Source organism: Bombus huntii, chromosome 4 (genome assembly GCF_024542735.1).
Source record: "Bombus huntii isolate Logan2020A chromosome 4, iyBomHunt1.1, whole genome shotgun sequence".
NCBI classification, from domain to species: domain Eukaryota; kingdom Metazoa; phylum Arthropoda; class Insecta; order Hymenoptera; family Apidae; genus Bombus; species Bombus huntii.
The window spans coordinates 9,057,648-9,081,432 of record NC_066241.1 but is presented as its reverse complement, the minus strand read 5'-3'; the positions used below and the strand labels follow the sequence as shown (position 1 = coordinate 9,081,432).

Below are 23,785 nucleotides of genomic sequence, written 5' to 3'. Positions count from 1 at the left end.
CAATGATCCCTTACCGCTTTAAACCAAAGTCAAATTGATTACAAATATTTGCCTATTTTTCATCAAATATATTCCATATAATTGACAAATAATTCAAATATAATGCTTTTATTTCATAGATATTTATTTTTTCATTTTTTTATATTCTCCCACATTTTATTTTAAATTGATATGTTAATAAAGATTCGATTTCGTTTCGAAATAAATTCATACACTTGATTTCGTTGGTAATTCTATAAAATTCAACATGGCTGTCGATATGTATACGTATCGATGTACGTTCACTTTTTTTTATTGACACATAGTATAGTGAATGCATACCACAACAAATGTTATGTTTTCTCTTTTGCAAATTAATGGATCACTTTATTGAAGATGGTGCGAGTGTTATTTTTATTTTTGTCATTAATGTTACAAATTGCATATTCTTTAATATACATAAATGGTAACAATTTATCAGCAATTTTTATTTACAGAGCGTAACTTTACATACTGACGTTGGAGATATAAAAATAGAATTATTTTGCGAATTGTGCCCAAAATCGTGCGAGGTAGAACTTTTTACACTTGTTTTACATCCTAGATTCATAATAATTATTTATATTATACGTGACTGTGTTAAGGTTACATATTTATTTTACAGAACTTTCTCGCTTTGTGTGCTAGCGATTACTATGACAATTGTTTATTTCATAGAAATATAAAAGGTTTTATCGTGCAAACTGGAGATCCTACGCATACTGGTAAAGGTGGAACATCGATATGGAATCGTAAATTTGAAGATGAATTTAAAGAAGAATTGAAACATAATGCAAGAGGATTGGTTTCTATGGCTAACAATGGTCCAAATACGAATGGAAGTCAATTTTTTATAACATATGGACCTCAACCACATTTGGACTTGAAATATACTTTATTTGGAAAGTAAACTTCTTTTCTAATTTATTTTAGTGTTTAAATCATAAATAATAAATTAATATTTGATGTATTTAATGAATATATTTGTTATTACTTTTAGGGTAATAGATGGTTTAGAAACTCTTGAACAACTGGAAAAATTACCAGTAAATCCTAAAAATTACAGACCGCTTACAGAAACTCGAATAAACAGTGTAACTATACATGCTAATCCTTTAGCAGGATAAATATAGATATATTAGAAAAACACAAATATTTCAATTTTTAAAGATCTCTTGAACTTGAAAATTGTTTTTGCTTATATTAAAATAATAATTTATTAATAAGATCAAATATATTTCCTTAGCAAAGATCTACTGTGTATCGTTTCCCCATAGCTTCAATTTCGTAATTAGCACTTTCTAGAAATTCCTTTGTTACATTTTCTCCGTTTGGATGTTTAATGTACCTAATATTAATCAATATTAGCTCTATAAATTTTTATTATTACATTCAATATTATCTTACTTACCCATGCCCAATTACATTTCCATTGCTGTATCCCTGTTCTACTCTACGTAAATAACCAACAAGGCATTTATTTCTGTAAATAAGTTCCATTCCCCATAATGGAATGGTGCTGTCATAATATATGCTATTAGTATTATTTTATCAAAATTGAATATGAAAATTATATTTTATAATAATTTTTTTATAATGTTTTATAATACATGCCTGTTTAAATAAATATGCACCAATTTCTTTTTGATACCAATTTTTCGCAATCGATCGACAGCTGTTTTTCCCAAGTACTCTCCAGTATTGCGACAAATAGATTCAAGGCCAGCTTCAATGGGATTATCATCTGCTCTAAGATCTAAACCCCAAAGAAGATAGCCTGAAAAATTTAATCATATTAATAATATACATTAGTAAACTAATTAAAATTAGTCACATACCTTTTTCACAACTGAGACTATGCAGTGCTCGATAACCAGCATGTTTTATATTATATGATTTACCACAATTTATTAATGTTTTATAAACTATTCGGCAAAATGATTTTGGAATATGTAATTCGAAACCAAGTTCACCAACGAAACTAAGTCTAATTAAACGTATCGTTTCGTTTTTAATCTTTACCAGTTTTGTAGTTGAATATTTAAAAGATTCATCTGGGATTTCATCTTCAATCAATGTCTCAATTACTTTTCGACTATAAGTAGATGCATTAATTTATAGACTAAAGTTTGAATGATAAAAATGCACATAATACTGTACCTATTAGGTCCTTGCACGGATAAAATACCAATTTGCTCAGAAACATCATGTAAAGATACATCAAAGCCCTTTTCCATTATTGCTTTTTTCATGTGAGCCCATGTATGATAAATTGAAATACCATTTGAGACTAACAACGAAAGTAAGACATTGCTATTTCATAATTTGCGATAGTAACATTAATTTATTTTAATACCATTTTACTTAAAAATTAATTTACCAATATAAAAGGCTTTTTCTTTAAATATCGGATTTATAATTCCACTTGAGCCAGGTTCCAACACTGTAACTGTACAATCTGTTTCAACTCCTCCAGCATGATTCAGCATACAAGTGTAAATTGTTTTATTAAAGTTGCAATTCGTGTTTGCCGTGAACAAATAATCTGCCGTATTTTGAGCATCAGGTCCACAAATATAAAATTTTCCAAGGTGAGATGTGTCAAACAAAACAACATTTTGACGACAAGCAAGAACTTCTTTCCGAATCTAACGAAGAATCATTTGTTACTGATAACTTCCTTTTCTCCTTACCTTTATTTTTCTTTTTCTAAATATGTTTTAATTTCAATAGCTTACTATCTCGTTATACGGTGAGAAATTAAAGCTATATTCTTTTTCTAATATTGAACGATAATAATCATTCTGATTCTTTGCTGTGCCATAATGTCCACCATAATCATATGACAGAATTTCTACTTTGTTAGTTGGAGAGAACCATGCAGGACGTTCCCAACCTTGACATTCCTCCATAATAGCACCATCTTCGACAAGTAACTGCAGTACATTAAATAAATAAGAATGCTTTACTTTTTCATGATGCATTCAGTAGAACATTTATTTATTGATGTCATTAAATAAAAAACACTATGTATAATTATTTTTATCTTACACTGTGAAAAGGATCCACTTTAAGATTTCTTCCACTTAATGGTTCATCATGTGGAAATATAATGTTGTAATTTTTTGCATAGGCTTCATGAGATCTCTCATGTATCCAGACCATGTTGTTTCTTTGTTCTGGTAAAAATCTATGAATCAAATAAAGATATAAATATAAAATTAGAAGTATTAAAATGATCAGATAAGATTGAAACAAAAAAAAAGAAATGATAAATTCCACCTTCTGATATCATAGTTAAACATGTATTTATCTGGCCGACCATTAATTATCCAATGTGCAATTTGTTCTCCGCATCCACCTCCCAACATCATTCCAGCACTATTATAACCACAAGAGTAGAAGAATCCAGAACAATTTGGATCTTCACCTTTTGAATTCAATGAAAATTAGAATTGGAGAATTGAAAATTAGAATAAGAAATAAAAGGTGTAATATATATATATATATATATATAATATATAAAGGTATTTTTTCATACCCATAATTGGTCTATGATCAGGAGTAAAACTTTCTGGTCCGCATATTGTAGTTCTTATTCCAACTGTTGATAATTTAGGAATCAATTGAATCATTGATTCTAGATGTGCATTGAAGACATTCCAATCTAATTCATAGAGGCAGAATGAAAAATGTTCTGGAGCCTTTTATGTAAACAAAGAATATGATTAATATTGGTAAAATTGTTTCTTTTTTTGGATACATTCAAGATACTTGTTGATTATGTGTTAAAGGTGACAATGAATTACTGTAGACTCACAGATGGTAATACAATAGGATTCTGTTCATAACCACCTATAGCTATTGAGCTACCCTGAATTCGATAATACAGACTCGCATCAGGATCTTTTATATTTGGAAGATTCTGCAATCCTTTTATGGGTTCTGTAACAATGTAAGCATGCTTAATTGGTGTTAGAGGAATATTCATATTAATCATGTTTGCTACACTCTTTGACCAAACTCCAGCAGCATTGAGAACAACATCTGTTTTTATGATTCCATATGGAGTCTCTACAGCATAAACTTTTTTATTATTCTTAATAGTTTCCTTTGTGAGTATCTTCGTAACAGGACAATCTTCAATAATCTAAACAATTTTAATAACTTTATTAGTATATATTTTCTTTTTCTGATTATTGTTCTTATTTGTAAAAGAAAAAAAAGGAGACTTATTAAATAATTATTACCTGACAACCATTACTTTTTGCTGACTTTGTCAAAGCATTAATTAACATGGTCGGGTCAATAACTCCATCCTCTGAAGAGTAAAATGCTCCCTGAATAGTGTCCTCATTTAACAAGGGAAATAACTCTTTTGCTTCTTGAGAAGAAATTAAATGTGCTTGAATACCAAAAGCTTTTGAACCAGTAACTAGCCTTCTATATTCATTTAATCGTTCCTGTAATAAGTAAATAATGTTAAGTATTAAATGCTAATAACAACAAAAATATATTAATGATAACGACAATTATAACAATAACAGTAATAGTAACATTAAATGGATGATTATCTAGAATAAGAAGAAGAGAAGGAAACCAATATAATGAATATTTACATTGGAACGTGCAATGTAAAGTCCACCATTGTTTATCCACCCCGGATTTATTCCAGTTTCTTTTTCTAGGGAGTTAAAAATACATTTTGTTGTATTTAATAATTCCATTTCAACATCACTTGGACCTCGTATACTCCATGTAAGACCTGCAGTGTGCCACGTAGTACCAGACATTAATTTTGATTTATCTAATAGCACAGCATTAATGCCACATTTCCCTAAATGATAAAGTGCATTACAACCTGCACTACCCCCACCTGAAAGTAATACATTAACGTATAAGTTATTTTGAACATTAGGATGTAAAATACTTAGAGAATTTTGTTACTTACCTACTATTACAACATCTGCATAATCTGGTAACTGTATTGTGGATGATAAATTCAGTGTTCTTGTTACTGATTTTGTGTAATTAATACACACTCTATGAAACTGAAAATAATTTATTAGAATCTTAGTAATTTCTATATGAACTAAAACAAACAGCTACAAATACCTTGTGCTTTATTAAATGGAACATGTTTTTCATATGAAGAGAAACAGTATGAATTTACATTATCCCAATGATACACTCCATACAATCAAACTGTTCTATTTGTATTTTATCTTTTTAATGACCACATTTATCAATTCACATTAACAAATATACTCATTAATCTTCTACAATATTCAGTGATGATTCTCTTGTATTGATGTGCAATTATATGGAAAGAATTTAAAAAGTAATATATTTTTTTTAAATTGATATGAAAATATAAAATACCTCGATTAATTAGCTTGTTTGTCTATGATATAAGAATTATCATTAGATGGAAAGAATGAAACTTTTGTTATATCTTTCATTATTAATAATTACGCAAATAAATCGTTTTTATCGTTTCTATTATAAATACTCTTTAACAAAGGCAATGAGAATTATTTATGATTATATTTTTGTTTTGCAAAATACAAAAATAATCTTTAATAGAATCAAATTTAATGAAATTTCATATGTATCTAATAATATGATATTATTAAGTAGCATTCTTTCCATGATATTTCTTACTTCTTTAATAAGTAAAATTAAATATTATTCAAAAATATCGTTCAACATAAACCAACCGTACGTGTTTCGTAATAACAATTAGTTCGTAACTCTTACTCTCGTCTTTTCATAACAACAATTATAAAAGGCAAATGAAGATATACAACAATGTAATTCGGATGTCAGTATGCTCATGCGTACATAGATATATATAAAGTACATACATAAATACATACAGTCTTTCAATCATACAGATATTAAATATAAATACAAAATAAATAAATAAGTGAAAAGATTGCGTGTACGCAGGCATACAAATAATATATATATGTATATATGAAAAATTATATATTAAATATTATAGTTTGTAATAATAAATATGTCAAATTTAATAATACTCTAGAGTATCTTCGATGCCAAGTAATACAGCTTTTATAATACATTTTTAATAATTCACGCGTGTATATTTACGAGAGAGAGAAAGACAAGGAAAGAGACAGAGAGAGAGAGAGAGAGAGAGAGAGAGGGAGAAGGAGAGGGAGAGAAAGAGAGAGAGAGTGTGGTACAGTTGTTACGCTTAATAAATCTAAATTACACAAATTTACAAGCAAAAATATTTCTTACACTTAATCGAAACAAAAACGAGGAAAGTGATGTTTGTTGTTTTCCTTTGGCTTACAGAAATTATTATTCTACTAATTGGTAACCAATTTTGTTCATTAATTGAAGAGATTAGAAAGTTAATTGTAAGGAAAAAAAATTGCAGAATCAATTTTATTAAAGCGATATGTACTCTTCGCTAGCAAGACTGTCCGTTTCTTCGGTGTCTGAATTGGTCGCAGCTTGTACTCTAGCATATTCATCGGTGTCGATGCTTTTGCAAAAATGTATTGCATATTTTAATTTTTGTCGCAATACTGGTTTACACGAATACCTTGGCATTTTCAAGAGGAAAAAACATGTGTAACTTTCAGGAAGAAAATGATCCGGTGGATTGTATTTATCCATTACCTAAAATGGATTAGAAAAAGTAAGAATAACAAATAAACAATTGTAAAAAGGTATTAAAAATTACTTGACATTACTTGTAAAACAAAATCTCTTCCACGAAAATCGGCAATTGTTCGTGGCAAACGAGTTCTACCCCAAACGAATCGTAGAAACAAAGATCTTTCTTGATTGGAGAACTCTTCCATTACTTCCCAGAACCATTGTATTAAAGGAGCGGTGGCTTCAATGCCTAAAACAGCAGAAGTAAAGATTGTAAGACTTAGAAAATTCAACCGTATCAGTAAATGTATCGTTGATATCTATACCTTTATAAGTTGCAACAGATTTCAATAAAGTAAGTGGTATATCTGGACTGCCACAAACCATTGTTTCTAGTTCAGGTCCGCTGAACAACGCGAGGAAGGGTACAGGTATAACTTTTGACATTCCTTCGCGAACAGCAGCCACCTGAGCATCAAACTCGTGTAATCTATAATTTAATGCCAACTGGACATACTCGTGTTTATTTTCTGGAGTAATTTTTCGATATCTGAAAAGAAGAATCAATCAAGAAGAATCAAGAAGAAGAATGATACATTCATTAAAAAACGAAAGCTATATAAATAAATGCTAAAGTAAATGAATCATCAAGTAGGGATAAAAAAAATATTTACGATGAAGTAAATACCTGCTGGACAAAGGTATGTCATGTCCTACAGCAGACGGTGTGGAAAATGGCATTTCAAGAGTTTGAAATACCTTTTCGTCAGGCTCCATATCTCGGATGCATAATAATCCGGGAACATAGTCCCTATCAACTTCGGTCAAATCCGCAGGTGTTAAGGATATACCTGCGAGCTGTTTCCATACAGGTTCCGCCAAGTTCAAACTTAATGGGCTACCAGTTCTTATTGCTATGCCCATTAAAATTCCAAGAAATCGAAACATGTTCATATGTAATGGCGAATCGACCATTGGATTCAGAAGAAAACAATCTCTGTTAGTGCCGTTATCGTCTCGACCATTTGGCGTTGGTATAAGCAAAGGTAAAGAACCATTTTGTAATTCGTCACATATTTCCGCTATACTCTCGCTATAACCACCACCGCAATCGTCTACGCTTTCTCCTGTTGAGAATGTGAGACGATCTTATTAAGGTATATATTAATCTGTATTTCTTGTTAGTTCTCAAGCTTCTTTTTTCTGTTCTATATTTTTCTTTTTCATTGTTCGTATCGAATAGTAAAATTATATTTAACCCACCGATAAACTTTACTTTCCAGACCCTATGAGGAAAGAAGAGCACATCTTGCGTTAACAAAGACATCTTAGAGACCATTTGTCCGAAAACGGATTTAATGCCATCTGGTCCCGCCAATCCAGCTTTACTTCTGGCTCGCTTTACTTGTATTCGATTTAATTCTATTACTGGCCCGTGTTGTCGATCTCTAACCATTGTTGCTTGAACCACTTTACGAAAAGTTGCTTCTTTAATGCTGTATACTAACATAGGAGCCAATTTACTCAAGCTGACGGGACCGGTGATTGGGAACATTGGCAAACATGGGCACAGTAATTCGGCAAAATGATGAAGAAGTACTAATCGATTGTGTAACACAGGGAAAGGTAAATCCTTTACCAAATCATATTCCATTGGTGTAGTAGCAGGCATTCTGCTTTGAGTAGCTTTCATTGTACTCCATGCTAAAGTATGAGCACTGCCACAAGCAACCCGAGTTATCTTTTTACCCTGTAATGCATGGACTAGTCTTGGTCTCTGAAGTGCGCTTGTTGTTCCATCGCCTAACTGGCCTTCATCATTATCTCCCCAAGTGAAAACTTCTCCCTTATCGGTACATGCTACGCAATGTAATGAACCTGTTGCTATCGAGATGATCTTTTTCCCTTGAAGGGCTGCTACTTTACGCGGTCTTCGAACATGATCATCTGTTCCATGACCCAAACGATGATAGTCTCCTTTACCCCTATTTATGTATAAAATTTAATCTACAGTTTAACTGCTTAAGAATAATGCAAAGGATATGAAAGGGGAGGGGAAGGGGGAGACAAGGAAAGAGAGACAGTGGGAATGTATCGACGAACCAATCAAAATCGTCGTCGAAAGATCTATGATTCGGATCCTTACCATGTATATATTGCTCCCGATCTTGTCAAAGCTACCGAGAACTGACTGCCGCATTCAACTTTAATAACGCCAAGTCCTGCGAGAGATTCGATCTTCATTGGAATTTTACAGCCATCGCTACCTCCTCTACCTAATTTTCCATAGTCTCCATCGCCCCAACTCCAAACGTTATCATCATCGGTAACACAAAGAGTCTGCGCGTCACCACTTCCGCATGCTACGTCGATTACCTTATAATCTTGCAGAGCTTCGACCAGTTTGGGTGTTAATTGATCTTCGCTATCTCCATGACCTAGTCGTCCGTATCGACCTGTAATCGATAAATCTTATATTTGCTTGGATTATACATACGTTTTGATTTGCTTCTATTTATCTTTTCATTTGTTCTTGTTCTAATATCCTTTTTTCTCTGACTCCCTGCTGTACCTTTTCCCCAAGTATAAAGCCAACCGGCACTCGTGATTGCTGCGCTATGATGGCCACCGCAAGCTATATCAACAATCTCGGTCCCCAATAACTCTTCGATTAATTTCGGTCGGTCGTACATCAACCTGTTTCCATGACCTAATTTTCCGTCGTCTCCTTCTCCCCAAGAATAAACGTGTCCCTCAGAACTTAGAGCAAGGCAGTGTTTACCTCCTGAATTGACGGCCACCTTCTTAACGAAAACATGCTGGATGGATTCTAAAAGAGTCGGTACCATAACAGAATCCGTTCCTCCGATACCTAGACGCCCGGCGGCACCGTAACCTATCCGTAAAGACAAATAATAAGATTCAGTAGAACGGAAATTGGATCAGAGGAGGAGAAAAAGAAAAAAGAAGCTTTACCGGTTGCATAGACCTTCCCGTCAGCAGTGACCGCTAATAAAGTTTGTTCTCCACCAGTGAGCTGAACGGGTCGAAGCGCAGACAAGCTCTCACAGAGGACAGGTAGTTTCACTTTTGCTCCCTCAAGTCCACCCAATTGGCCACGATGATTATGTCCCCAACCATAAATTGCTCCGGAACCATCCCACGATAATGTCCAATCTTCCGGCCTGCGGTTCAGCCACTGTAACAGTTGCTCGTCGTGTTCCTGCTTGAATAACTCGTGACTCTCATGATCCTTGGTATTTCCCTCTCCGTCCGTGATCATCTCGTTAATTCTTTTGGTAACTTCGAGACAAAACGCTTTTGGAAGGCGTGTCCGATTTACGAGAGACTTGGCGACCCGTGCCGATAGACAGTACCTTCGGAACCAAGACCATTTGTGAATTTCCGAGCAGCATTGCATCGTGTCTAATTCGAGGTCACAGGCAAGTGCGACAAGAACCTTGAAAAAGTCGCTGTGCATCAACTGCTTCCCACCGCGAACCAAAGGATCTTCATAGGTGTATTGTTTGAGTAATGCTTGAGGTAAAGAGCCGAGGAGCGAAGAAAGCGCGACTTCTGGACGTATGCCCGGTCCACTAGTGTAAACGACTTGCAACTTTTTTAACGCCCACATTCGTTGCTGAGCGGATAATACGCTCAGTTGACTACACTGAGCCAGGGTGGCAGCTAATCGAGTGGCGATATTCCTATCCAAGGTGACCAGGGTGTTGTCCAAAAGAGATTCAGCAAGCGCGATAGCTGGCTGTGACAGAACAGCTCTGTCCGAGACTAGCTCATGCGGTGCGAGGCTCGCGAGTATAGGATAGACGGTGAATCGCCATCCCCAACCGTTCACCGATCCGTCTGAGGAGAATCTCCACCTGAGCTCGTCGCCCGAGATTCGAATCTCGGAGGCCCACTCGCTCCATTCTCTGCCAGATTTCACAGCTAGTATTCGATTGCTGGAATCCATGATGGTCAACGGATCATGACGTCTTTCGGTAGAGCAACGTCGGTCGAATTCAACTCTGAGAGCTTCCGCGCCGGGTACCTTCACATGCCCGGTCAACGTGGTACCATCTATGTACGGATGTGGACTTTCTTGTACGACCGGTTGAGGTACGTTGCTTCTATTACCCGAATTTACCACCGTGTCTTCCAGTTCAGTGATACAAAGCTCCAGCACCATACTACGAATCGAATGGTTCGTTTTTGCTAGTGCGATTAGTACCGAGGATATCGTCTCTTTCGCCCCTCTGCATATTCTATTGGCAACCGCCAATTTTAGAAGATCGACCAGCATTCTGGCGTCCTCCTCTGTCAACGTGCATGTAAAATCATCCAAGTTAGGATCCGCGGCGGGTCCTTCACCAACTATTTGAGCATTAGAGGTGAGAGTAGCCGCGATCACGCTCATCGCACTGCTTGACATCTTTGAGGCACGTGAAGACAAACTGGCCGAACTGGACATCGAGGGAAACACCGCCGCTAACGGATAATCTTCGGACTCGGGACTCGTTCGCGGACTGTTGTTTACCAGATTAACCAATTCTGCCGCGTTCGCTGGTGCTTCTCCACCACCTTGCGCGCTGTCTCCCACATTCTGATAGACGTGACTATGACTACTTCCTGAGGCGACGTTGGTCGACCCAACGGTAACAGTTCCGTCCGGTGCCGTCACTTCGCTCACCAAGCAACCTACCGTACCACCGTTTCCAATATTAATACCATAAACATTGCCACCGGTATTGCCAGTGTTGGATTTTAACGTCGAATGACTTTGCAATGCTGTCACTACGATGATTCGAGCTTGTATTATACGAAGAGCGTTTATCACGTGTTGCAATGCTTGTTGTTTCGCTACGTTACTTTCTAGCGAGAGAATGATGCTCGAGAGAGAAGGTCTGTTGCCGCAGGATTGGCCGGAATTGTGAACGATCGTGTCACCGGTGCTGGTAATTTCGTCGCTGTTCGCGGAGGGAATGGTAGACGATATTGTGGAGCAAGAGGGTACTGGGCAGCCGTTCGAATCCGTTGCATCTGTACCGTGGTTCACAATGCTTTTGAATGTTAGCGATATTTGACCAAGTGGATCTTTCTCGGTTGGGAACATGACAGGTTCGTGATTGTTGGTTGCCGGTTGATCGGTCAAGACCCAGGCAATACTGTGACTGGAGCCGCAAGATACCCGATTAACTCTCGCATCGTCCAATTCATGCACCAGTGATGGCTTCTTATTAACGATCGTCGAACCATTTCCCTGTTGACCATGGTCATTGTCACCCCAAGCGTATACTTGCCCAGTGTCCGTAACCGCTAAGCAATGAAGAGCACCAACAGCCACATGTACTACCTTCTTTCCACGAAGTCCTTCGACCAGCGTTGGTTTTCGAACGTGATGATCGTTACCGTGACCAAGTCGAAAGTAATCGCCTTTGCCCCACGTCCATACCTCTCCGTATTTCGTCAATGCCAGGGAAAATTGAGCTCCGCATTCGATCTGCACTACTCCCAAACCATTCAACCGGTCGATCAACAAGGGCGTGTAACAACCGTCGCTGCCTCCCCGACCCAGTTTACCGAAATCTCCGTCACCCCATGAGTATACCGATCCGTCAGCTGTCAATGCCATTGTCTGTGCATCCCTGCTACCGCACGCGACCTGTATCACGCGCTGACCGACTAGAGATTGTACCAGTTTCGGCTTCATTTGCGTGGCTGTGTCGCCGTGGCCCAATCTTCCGTACTCCCCTAGTCCCCAGGTGTATAGTTCTCCGCTGCTTGTTATCGCAGCCGAGTGTCCGGACCCACACGCGATATCACGTATCCTTTTTGACTTTAAAGATTCGATCAGCCTTGGCTTATCCAGGGAAACAGAATTCCCGTGACCGAGCTTGCCATCCTCCCCCTCGCCCCATGAGAAGATTTTGCCGTCCTGGGTGAGGGCCAACGCGTGCTTTCCACCCGAGTGTACAGCTACCTTTTTGATCATATACTGGCTCAAGAACGGAATGAGCTTCGGTTCGCACACGTTGCTGTCATCCCCAAGGCCGAGTCGACCATTCGTTCCTTCTCCGCAGGCGTACAGTTTCCCTTCCTGGCTAACCACGAACAAAGTTTTACTGCCACCGGCGATGTGAATAGGTTTTAATTTCGAGAGAACTTCGCTGTAAACCGGTAACTTAATCTTCGATCCTTTCAGTCCGCCGAGTTGATCTTTGTCATTCAATCCCCAGACGTAGACAGCCGAATGTTGGGGCGGTGGCTCGGATCCATGCTGCAAGTTCATCTGCTCTTGAACGATCTCCCAATCCGAGGCCAAAAATGAAACGGAGGTTGCCAAATGATTCTCAAACATTTTTTTTTTGCCGATTATTTGAAGGCCGCGTATCTTGCAATCTATCCCACCGTTTCGGCATTGCTTGATCGCTATTTCGATGCAAGAATAATATTCTTTGGTATCCTGGAGTAAGAGAACGCTCGTGTCAGTACGCCGTACGCTGATCGTTGCCAATTCTACCAAACTATTGAACGACTCGCCAACGTTTACCGCGATCAGCGATGGCATATAACTGCTGTCTTGCGGATTCACCATTATTTTCAGCGAATGCACCAGTATGCCCGGCAACATTTCCATACGAATCCAATGCTTCCCCTGAGAACCGCAACTCTGCCAGTAAAGACCAGATCCATCGACTAGACGTGTCGCCCAACTTTCTCGCGAGGAAACGCTCAATGTTCGTATACATTTGGACCAGTCGTCGATCAAGGATGATTCCGTGTAGTCTTGCCTGTGATACCTTCCCGGCTTGCCGGCATATACCGCCGCCGAACCTGGCTCCACGATTCGATTGAACCCGTGTCGGTGGCATCGTTTCGTATAAAAACAGTTTTCGCAGAGATTATAACTCTCACAATACTTACATTTAAATCGCGGGCCGGATATCGGTAACAGGTGGCAAGAATTGCACGAGACCGAATGGTGACAGGAGGGGACTCGCTCCATTTCTATCGCGCAACCGGTCCAACCGCTTTGTTGCGGAAAATCGACCGACACATCTTTCCCGTTGTTTATTATGCTTGTAACCACTCCGACGCTTTGATGGTTCACCGTACCCCATTTATACTTAGGTACGGTCACTGAAGCCTTCACTCTTACTTTATCACCAATCTTCAGCGTGGCTGGGCCTGGTATCGCTGGCGGATGACCAAGAAGTTCTATGTGGATGAATCTTACCCAATAAGTACCGCCTTTGCGCTGCCACGCAACTTGAACATTCAAATCGTGTAAACCTTCCGGGTCGATTTTTATCACCTGACCAACGTCGCCGTATTCCACTTCCTCGTAGCTTTTACAGCACCGTACTAACATACCCGGTATTAGATTATCCCTTACGTAGATCGCGTATTCGTCAACTGACAAGAAATCGGAACGTTTCATATAATTCGGCGGTGTCATCGAAGAAGAAACAGCGTCGTGCGTCGATGGGGATTCGTCGATATTTTCGCTCGTCGAATCCTCCGGATCGGATAACCCATATACACTGGATAACGTTTCGCTATCACTCAACGCTGCGTCAGGATTTTCAAGGAGCCAGGCCACCACGCTTTCTGCCGTGATGAGCCCAACTGCCGTGCTCAAACTTTTGATCGCAAATTCCACGCTCCTCTTTGGAAAACCCATTTCCGTCAATTGCGCAACAAGAGGACTCATCGGTGGAGGACTTTTCCTTCCGCTACTTCTGCAATGTTTCCTTTGACTGGACGTCAACGATACCAAGGAACAATCGGATGCGGGAGAATCTGGTTCCGAAAATGGACCTGCTGTCATTGCCATAGCCGTTCCTGACGCTGATGCGGACGCAGACGCTAAACCGCATGTTGATGCTGTTCCTATTCCCATTCCAGGCCCAGCGATCGTCGCCGCTGTCGATGTTATCGTAGTCGTCGTTCCTTGAATCGGCGAATGTCTCAGTTCGGAAGCCAAATATTGAGAAACCGCCAGAGCGGCCTCTTCCAATTCCTTAAGTTTAAATATCGGCTTCAATGGTTGCGGTTTCGTAGCTCGTACTAACATCTCTTGGAACAGAGTCGTCCGTCTAGTGCGACCATCTCCTCTACCATCGACGTTGCTATTCGTGACATCTATATAATTATCTTCGCCATCCATGTCGCCGTTGACGAGATTACCTTCAACGCGTTCATGGTTTCGATTACTGCTTCCAACGTTCTCAAACTTGTCATTGTTGTTGATGTTCTTGTTTTTATCGCTGTTGCTACTATTACCGTTGTTTCTGCTACTGTCGACTATATTCGCTATGATATTATCGTCCTCACCTTCCTCCTCCTCGTCATCGTCGTTACCATCATCATCGTTCTCCTCATTATCATTCTCTTCCACGTCGTTGCCGTCGTCGTTGTTGTCGTTGTTTCCACCGTGATCGGCATCGACCTGATCGATACGACCAACAGTAACCATGGCACATTTAATTCCGTCCTTGTCCCATTGCCGGCCATCAACGTCGCAACCACTCTCCTCGTCGATGTGTCCGTTATTATGATGATGATGGAGATGATAGTGATGATGATGATAACGATGATGATGGTGATGATAATGGTGATGGCCGTGCTGGTGATTGTTGTTATTGTTGTTGTTATGACTGTTATTGTTGTTGTTACCATTGCTGCAGTTGCTATTGCTGCTACTGTTATTACTGTCAATCACGTATTTCAGTATCTTTCTTAATTTTGTCTGATAATCCAACAAAGCCTTTCCGGCGTTCAACGCAGCAAGTTGTTGCTGTTGATTACGTAGAATAGATGCGTTCACAGAACCAGCTATTACCGGCATACCGTTCGGTCTTTTGTCCATTCCCCGATGACCCAACAACAAATTAGCCCAAGTAGACACGAAAGAATCAGGCATGGGCATTCGATCCAAACGGAATTTTTCGCAGAGTCGCTTCATATTGAAAAACAGAATCTTCTTGCGCGCGTCACCGTTCGTTTCATCATGTATCTGTACGAGAATCTTCGAATGTTTGGTAAATTTGCATATGGTACCGACCTGTCTGTCAACTTCAACCAAACCACCGATCCTCGGTCTATCGTCGAGACCTCCGACGACGATGAGAGCCGCCATCACCGTATCCTGTATGTTTACGCTATTCTCACCTCCGTTCTCATTCAATTGTATATGAAAGAGTGGACCATCGCTTAATAAGTCCGACGCGAGTGATAGCTTCGAAGCGAGAAAAGCGTTAACAGTCGCGTTCCACTTTGAGAGGGAATGCAAAAATCTGGTCAGCGAAACAAGCTCCTCGACCACGGTGGAACTATGAGAAGCGGTCAAGGAGACGCGACATTTATTTGAATAAAGTTCTGAGGAAACACCCAAATTGCAGCTAAGGGCGATATGTCCTAATATACGGAAGACTTTTTCAAGGAAGGGCATCTGGATAGGATTGTCGGCTGACCAAGATGGTAAAACAACGGTGAGTAGACGCACCGCCATTATCTGTTTTTCCAAATCAGGATTCCTTTGTTCGGCAATTATGTTCAAAAGGAAATTGATCCAGGCCCTGGTGCTCAGAGATTTACAGAGTTCCGTAGACTTGGCGATTGCTCTCAACGAACCAAGAGTTGCCCAAGTTTCGTGGTGTTCTCGCGCGAGCTGAGAGTGCGCGTTAAACTCGGACTTGTACGCAGCAGATACGATACCGAGTAACACAGAGGCGAGTATCTTTATGGCGGACGGGGTGACCCGGTCAGCTTCGATGCCGCAACAGAATAAAAGAACGCGGAGTACGGTAACGGAGGCGGATTTTAGACAAGTGGTCGGGTGCATGTCCAACAAATCGTTTCTTTTATCGTTTTTAGCCAGATTGTGCGGCGTATCACTCTCGCTGTCGGTTTCTGGCGGTGTTGGCGGTTCGGCTAGTTTTAAATCATACTTTCCTTCCTTCCCCATGCGATATGAATTGGTGGTGCCGTTGTCCCATTGTACGCGAATCCAGCCGTCTTCGCCGAGTTCTCCGATCACTTGACCTTCACCCGGTGGAGGACCATCTTGATCTCCCCACTTCCAATCTACACCGCGTACCACTCTTGTACCAATTTTCATCATAGCCGCCAATTCGCTACCAGTCAATTGAATGCTTTGCGGTTTGCTCCTCTCCAAACTGTCCTCGTATATAACCGTCACCGGCGCATCTTTTGGTTTCGCATCCGCGTCCGCTTCGGCGTCTGCGTCCGTCTCCGTGGATGTCGATGGTCCGATCTGCCTGAGTAATGTTAAAATACTCGAAACACAACCAGAATTTATTAATAATCCGACTTCGTTTGCATGCTGATAATTGGTTAGTATGCCTAATATAGTCAACAAAAATCTTGCCCTAGGCAACTTTCGCAGCCAAGTGTACGTTCCTTGATTCAAACTGCTCTTATCGCTGATTTTCGCTGGTTTTTGATTGCTCGGCAATTCTGCCTGAACAACGTACGCTCGCAAAGCTTGCACCGCCCAAGAAGTTACTTCTGCCTCGGCCAGAATAATCTTCGATTTCTGATAGGGTGTTACCGACTGAATGTTTTCGAGGCAATGCGTTATTCCATCAGCTAAAGACTTATTCTCGTGGGATAGGCCGAGCCAACCGTTTAACAACGAATACTTTACCGATGTTATCAAATAATCCTTCTTCAGCAATTGTTGCATCATTAGGATTCCTTGCTCGCGTAATTTTGCCCGCTGCATCTGACAATACATGGCTCGACGTAGAGTTTCTACATCTCCACCGTCCTCGGTGATCACAAAATTTATAATATTTACCATCAATTCGTTTGAATCGATATTCAAAGTTTTCTGTCTCATTCTTTCTGTAATCTTAGTTTTCTTGTTACCCGATAAATTTTCTAATCTCGGCGATGCAAGCGACTGTTTGCCGCTCGTTTCTTTCTGAGTCGAACTCGGAATCGAGATCGAGCTTAGTGTCAATGTCTGCATCGGTGTTGACATTTGTGTTAACGTAGTCATCGTACTCGTTGGCGTTGCCGTTGGCGTTTGTGTAGACGTTGTTGTTGTCGTCGTCATTGTTGTCATTAACGTCATCATCGTTGTTGCCATCGTCGTCGTCGTCGTCGTCGTCATCGTCGACGTCGTCGTTATCATGGCCGCTGTCGTTGTTGTTATCATTGTCGATGACGTCATAGTCGTTGTTGAAGTTGTTGTTGACATCGTCATCGTTACTGGCGTCATCATCGTTGTTGCCGATACGATTGATGTATCTTCGTCGGATTTGTTTTTCGATTTTGCATTCTGAATCGAAGCGTTTAGAATGTCTTCCGGCTTGCTCGGCGTGGAATCTTTGTTCTTTCGAATGTCCCTAATCATCGTTTTGACCGTTTTCCGAAATTTCGCAACAGTGTACAATAACTTTAGATCCTGTAGCCCTTTAATCTCATAACTGGTCGCGGACCTCACCTCGTGCAAAAGAAACCTACACTTCTCTTGGGCTGGAGCACACACCTCCTTGTAACTTCTATTCTGTTGTTGTCTGATCCTGATTAAATTCCATTTGGTTTGATGAATCGCTCTAATCACTTCGGCCAATTGTTTGGTAAGTTTCGGACTACTTTCATTTCCTGTTTCTTGATGATCGATTAAGTTTATCGCCTGATAACCCAGCGCAAGATGCTTTAATATAACCGCCATTAAAAGTCGGCTAACTTCCTCCAACGGGTGATCGCCGCAAAATTCGGTATGCGCTAAAAGATTATTCGCTTTCGAATATTTGTCGACTATCGTTAGAAAGGAATGCACTTGAGCGTCGGTTTTATGAGTCTCGGCTAGGGCGTAAATGAACGTTGTAACTCGATCATCCTCTCGTCGTTCCTTTTGTAGTTCATTCTTGGTACGGATAGGAAGGGGAGGTTCCGTCGGTGAATTCGCGGCTGTCGAGGTATTACTCCTCGCTTCTCCTTTCTCCTCCTCGTAAGGATTCGGTGGTTGTAAGATTTGCAATCCACCTCGAAAAAAGTTTGCGTTTAACCAGCGACCGGCTTCCTCTTCGGCAGTTTGTAACGGTAAACTCTGCCGCATCCTATGAGAGTGTAATCCTAAAAGAAAACCTAAAGCTCTTTCTGTGTCAAGTAAACAAGAGCATACGTCTGTCACGTCAATCGTAATCTCAGTGTTTTCCGGCTCGGAATGGCAATAATGCCCAACGAAATAAGAATCCATCATGGTTCGCGGTAGTTGGCCACGAGAAGATGACATGTTTGTCTCGGTACCGGAGCTAACATCCCAGTTAGTCACGGTTCTTTGAAGACCTTCCAACGAATTTGATCTTCCGTCGAATCGAACATCTTGAACATCATATACGTTGTTGTTTACTACCACCCAAAGGCCGCCATCGCGATTGTGGTTCTCCAAGTCGGCCCAACGAATGGTCGAAGGTTCATCCGAAATAGATATTTTATTGCCATGTTGCGGGGCTATGATGCCTGGCCAAGAAAGATCGTCCGTTTCGCTTTTCTCTATCGTCGGCACCAATTTGTTGAATCGATCGAGCGCGTCCAACATCGGCGCCATTACATCCATCCAATTCATATTTAGAAGTAACAACGGATAGTCAAGTTGCAACAAGATAAGGCAAGTAATCAGTTCGGGTAGCAAAACGTTTACAATGTCGCCTCTTAGAACAGTACTAACGAATACGAACTGTTTGATGCTGGTGTTGGCTAATTCAGCCGCGAACGACATTATTTCGATTATGTGAATGCAAATTTGGGAGAGATATTTCTTTAAAAGAGATTCCGCACCAAGCATTTCTTGATCGCGCAACTTCTTCGTTCCAACGTCATCAATACACTCGTATACTTGAGCAATTAGTAATCGTTGAAATTTTAAAAGAAGATTCAAACTTGGAGAGTTATCGTTTCTTTGCGATTCCTCGTGACTACGAACCAATTGTTGACTGAGCAGTAACCTAGACTGCGTGATACATGTGCCGTTTTTGATCAATTGTTTCACCAATTGTAACAACGATATACTCGTGTTGTTTTTTTCTGAATTCAATTCTTTTGCTTGTTTCGTATCGGTTGGTTTGCTCACATTACTACTCGCGAGAAATTCCTTCTCGTCGGCGAGCTCGCTCGTCTCCGCCTTCACCGCGGTCTTCAACGCTAATTCCAGACCGCCGTCTGCCATTAGGCTAGAAACTAACAAGTCTGCCATGAACTGCTGACCGTTGCTAGCATTTACTTGCTCAAAACTGCTGCAGTTCGCTTTCGACAAGAAATTCGATAATGTTTTTGCGCGTTCGTTCGCTGTCGGCAGTAAGATGCTCCAACCAGTCTGTAAAACGGCTTGAGCTGCTTCTTGGATAGTAGCTAGAATGCCGGAGCTGCTTGCGAGCGTAACACATCGTTGTTTCAACGAGCTTAATAATGGAGTATTTGATAATCCGACTGATTTGCTATCGATGTTATGAGTTATCATTGTGTGTAGTTGTAATCGGATCAAATTCAAAGTTGCGACCGCTAAACATTCACGATCCTGGGTAGGTGGCCGTGTGCCTGGCAATCCTTCGCATACCTTGTTCAATAACGTATCCAACAATCGGAAAGTTTCCTCACAGATATCCACAACGAAAGCTACTCTGTTCGCGACTGACCAAGCTGATGTGCACCACGCAAAACTTTGTGTCAGTCCACAAGCTAAACCGATTATATTCTTGCCGGATAACGTTGGACAAAGAGTCGGTTCAGGCACAATAGTGCCCAATGCCGGATCTATTTGACCATAATCGTTTCTACCCCATCCATATACCAATTGATCTTCTGTTAATGCCAATACATGAAAATTTCCTACACATAATTCTTTCACTTTTTTTGGCTTCAATACCTCGATCACTTTTGGATATCTAATATGTTCCTCGTTACCATGTCCCAGCCGATAACCTTCTCCTTTTCCCCAGGTATAAACTTCACCATATGCAGTTAAAGCTGCCGAAAATTGTCCACCGCAATACACTTTTGCCACGTTTATATCCAACAACTTATCAACTATCTTTGGCGTCTTAGATCCATCGCAGCCTCCTCTACCAAGCTTTCCATAATTCCCGTCACCCCACGAGAATACTATACCAGACGCTGTGACGCATAAAGTCTGCGAATCTCCACTACCGCATGCCACATACACAACCATGTGTCCGTTTAGAGCGGTCACTAACGTAGGAATCAAGACGTTGTCTGAATTTCCATGACCCAGCCTTCCGTAATTTCCTCTTCCCCATGTGTACAATTCACCGTTCGAACTAAGAACTGCCGAGTACGTACTTCCGCATGCTATGAATGTAATATTCTTGTCAACTAGTGCTTCGACCAACTTTGGTTCATCATACCATACTCTATCTCCGTGACCTAATCGTCCACCATCACCATTCCCCCACGAATAAACGGAACTATCTTGTGTTAAGGCTAAATAGTGCGTACCATCAGAATGAGAGGCAATCATTGTAACCGGCTTCTCTGAAAATCCGTATACTCTTTGGGGATATTGAGTTTCTGACCCGTAATACATCATGTAAACGTTTCCACTAATTGAAAGAATCATCAAAGCTCTTTCGGTACAACAAAGTTGTTTGATCCCAAGCTCTGCAATTGCATCACAATAAAATGGAGATGATCCACTGCTTAATTTTCCGCTTCCCCAACTTAGAACTTCTTGAAACGTTTGATTCTGATTCTTCTGGAATCTATCAGTGATAATTGGAGGCAGGAGAGGAGCAGCTAATCTACTCAGATTGCACATTATTATAACCGCAGCTTTTCGTAAATCTACAGACGTGGAATCATCTTCAGGAAGCCTCAAATACTTCAGTAAAACTTCGCAAGGACCTGGTGCAATGTTTGCGTCTGTTCGTCTTGACTTAGAAGCTGGTATCATATTTAATCGTCTCAATAATGGTATCAACGGTGCCGTGCTTCCAGGTGGCATTACCCGATTATCTTGATGTTTGTGTTTACCACTTAGATGAAGTAACAAACAAACAGAATCTAATAAACTTGATAATGTAGCTCTTTGTGTCACCAATTCTAATAACAAACAAAGAGCCGTGTGTTGATCGGCTATTGGAATAGGACACCATGATCTTCCACTAACTATGTCCCTAAAAATATAATTATGTGTACTAAAAACATGAAAAATAAATTGATAGTAATAATATAATAAGTAATATGATGAAGAAATATAAATACCCTGTAACAACTTGTCTCAAAAATTTCGCTGATCGTTCCACTACTTCTAACCATACTTGAGAAACATTAGTTTCGTCAAAAAGTGTAGCTTCAGGTAACGATTGCAAGGCTTCCAACGACTCGGATAAAAGCTCGCTGCAAAATTCTACATCTTCTCCAGATCGCCAAGCCCGTCTTAAATATGCAAATGAGAAATTTAACGCTGCACGAGATCCCACACGCGCTAAACCCAATGTTGGCTTCTCATTCGGCCTTACGCTAAAATCACATCAATATTTATATTTTCAATACATCACCATTATATATATATTCTAAAGAATATATAAAGAACTATTAAAACTATCATTATATAATCAATAACCACCAATTTATAATCAAATCGTTTAAACACATATAATTCTTATATAATAATCTAAGGATATTTGTAATATTCGAGATATATAAGACATTCAAATGATTCTAGTCTTAAAATTGATTATTGTACATTTTTTGTAGCTTAGCAGTAGGTTTTAATGTTGTTGAAATATCTGTAGTTTCCTGCGGTTTATGACGAGAAAGAGCCGTAAAATATCGTCTTGCTACTACCAAACGTTGTCTTAATCGAGTAGCAGACAAGGTACTGTTTGCAACTTCATAACATAATTTTCTTTGCTCCTTGATTAGTAAATTAATACATGTTGTTAAATCGCAAATAGCTGAAAAATGGTTAAAATGTTAGGAAAATTACATAAATCTTACAGATTATATTAGATTATATTAAAATTTTTTACAAGGCTGAGATCCCCAAAGCCAAGAATCCATTATGTGTTCAGCTAATATACGTTTTTCTACAAATGCACTTGTTCTTGCTGCTTCTTCTTCATCTAATTTTTGGCAAGGTCCACAATTGCAACCATGCTGTGGACCACAAATTCCATTGCAACAAGGACATGCTAATACACCCATGTTACAATAATAATGACCACTTTCACCTAAATGTATTGAAACAGTATGTGACCAGTTAATATAAATGATTAATCTTAATTCAATAAATCTTTTTTATTATTCTTTTTCATACCTTTTCTAGCTATTATGCCTGCAGCATTGACTATGCCATCGCTAAAGGAACCCACAATTTCTCCATCTCGTACCATTTCATTCCAAAGTTCAGCTAAACCATCCCGATAGAGGATACGTTTCAAATCTGTTTTGAGCCATTTTGCATCCAAGCGGATTTCTGGCCTCATTATAATATCGAATTGAATGCTCATATTAATTTTCTATATTTATATATATATATAATATATATGTGTATATATACCAAATTTCCAAAAATTATTCAATTTCAATACAATAAAAAATATAATCTTGAAATTGAACTGGATTTTTTACATTATAATTCATAACTAAATGTGTAATACTGTATAAAATAATTCCTTTATTTTTTAATCATTCTATAAACACATTGTATTCCTTTTTCTCTTTTAAATAAAAACTTTTTGGACTCCAAAAGTTTCCCACTCCAACTCAGTAAAATGAAATTTGAAGTTTGAATAATTATCAGTGTTTCACAAAACTGTTTTTCGTAGGTTAGTTAAAGTAGTGAAATAACATCTTCGATTTTTTCGAATAGGGACATTTGAAAGATTGTTTCTTAAACCTACAATAAAAAAATCAATGTTTATAAGAACTGATGATTGTCTCTTACTTTAATATTATGATGAAAAGCTACTTTTGTCTTACAAATTACAATTTAAATATGATTAAAGTTGTCACTTTTTAGTATCTTAAATTTGTTCGGTATGATTATATTTGATCACAACATCGTCAACTTTAATTTTTTCCAAAACATCACATGATCTTTGACTATGTATTGATCGTAAAAGAACGACCCTAACGA

The 23,785-nt window shown here is 39.3% G+C and overlaps 3 protein-coding genes across 5 annotated transcripts; 1 reads left to right on the top strand and 2 right to left on the bottom strand.

Moving 5' to 3' along the window:
* Positions 1-210: 210 nt before the first annotated feature.
* On the top strand, positions 211-1,409 carry LOC126864856 (peptidyl-prolyl cis-trans isomerase-like 3). The gene is made up of 4 exons (XM_050616709.1): positions 211-378; positions 477-551; positions 644-924; positions 1,019-1,409. The coding sequence occupies exons 1-4, from the start codon at positions 376-378 to the stop codon at positions 1,143-1,145; spliced, it is 486 nt and encodes a 161-aa protein (XP_050472666.1). The 5' UTR covers positions 211-375; the 3' UTR covers positions 1,146-1,409.
* On the bottom strand, positions 941-5,669 carry LOC126864799 (sarcosine dehydrogenase, mitochondrial). 3 transcript variants are annotated; one of them, XM_050616560.1, is made up of 15 exons: positions 5,134-5,669; positions 4,970-5,069; positions 4,638-4,894; positions 4,269-4,481; positions 3,839-4,168; positions 3,560-3,722; positions 3,301-3,448; positions 3,070-3,208; positions 2,757-2,954; positions 2,399-2,666; positions 2,179-2,308; positions 1,857-2,113; positions 1,633-1,795; positions 1,430-1,537; positions 941-1,366 (listed from the first exon to the last, which is right to left on the bottom strand). In XM_050616560.1, exons 1-15 carry the CDS (start codon positions 5,164-5,166, stop codon positions 1,261-1,263), a joined length of 2,613 nt encoding a protein of 870 aa, XP_050472517.1. In that variant the 5' UTR covers positions 5,167-5,669; the 3' UTR covers positions 941-1,260. The 3 variants fall into 3 exon arrangements, with proteins under 3 accessions (XP_050472517.1, XP_050472519.1, XP_050472518.1); XM_050616562.1 differs by having other exon boundaries at positions 1,210-1,366; positions 1,430-1,466; XM_050616561.1 differs by having other exon boundaries at positions 1,210-1,466.
* Positions 5,670-6,120: 451 nt separating this feature from the next.
* On the bottom strand, positions 6,121-23,768 carry LOC126864787 (E3 ubiquitin-protein ligase HERC2). Its single transcript, XM_050616498.1, has 13 exons — positions 23,629-23,768; positions 22,964-23,545; positions 22,677-22,877; positions 22,391-22,601; positions 21,907-22,164; positions 9,628-21,818; positions 9,224-9,547; positions 8,798-9,107; positions 7,915-8,636; positions 7,340-7,778; positions 6,978-7,201; positions 6,747-6,901; positions 6,121-6,672 (listed from the first exon to the last, which is right to left on the bottom strand). The coding sequence occupies exons 2-13, from the start codon at positions 23,154-23,156 to the stop codon at positions 6,439-6,441; spliced, it is 15,462 nt and encodes a 5,153-aa protein (XP_050472455.1). The 5' UTR covers positions 23,157-23,545; positions 23,629-23,768; the 3' UTR covers positions 6,121-6,438.
* Between the last annotated feature and the right edge of the window lie 17 nt (positions 23,769-23,785).

Bases quoted from the DNA above. Each gene is read 5' to 3' on its own strand.
- LOC126864799 (XM_050616560.1), bottom strand. From the start codon at position 5,166: ATGAAAAACATGTTCCATTTAATAAAGCACAAG. The intron at 5,070-5,133 runs GTATTTGTAGCT...AATTATTTTCAG, and splicing joins TCCATTTAATAAAGCACAAG to TTTCATAGAGTGTGTATTAA. The intron at 4,895-4,969 runs GTAAGTAACAAA...TATTACTTTCAG, and splicing joins TGCAGATGTTGTAATAGTAG to GTGGGGGTAGTGCAGGTTGT.
- LOC126864787 (XM_050616498.1), bottom strand. From the start codon at position 23,156: ATGAGCATTCAATTCGATATTATAATGAGGCCAGAAATCCGCTTGGAT. The intron at 9,108-9,223 runs GTACAGCAGGGA...TATCGATTACAG, and splicing joins GCTTTATACTTGGGGAAAAG to GTCGATACGGACGACTAGGT. The intron at 6,902-6,977 runs GTATAGATATCA...CTGCTGTTTTAG, and splicing joins ATCTGTTGCAACTTATAAAG to GCATTGAAGCCACCGCTCCT.
- LOC126864856 (XM_050616709.1), top strand. The intron at 552-643 runs GTAGAACTTTTT...TTTATTTTACAG, and splicing joins TGTGCCCAAAATCGTGCGAG to AACTTTCTCGCTTTGTGTGC. The intron at 925-1,018 runs GTAAACTTCTTT...TATTACTTTTAG, and splicing joins AAATATACTTTATTTGGAAA to GGTAATAGATGGTTTAGAAA.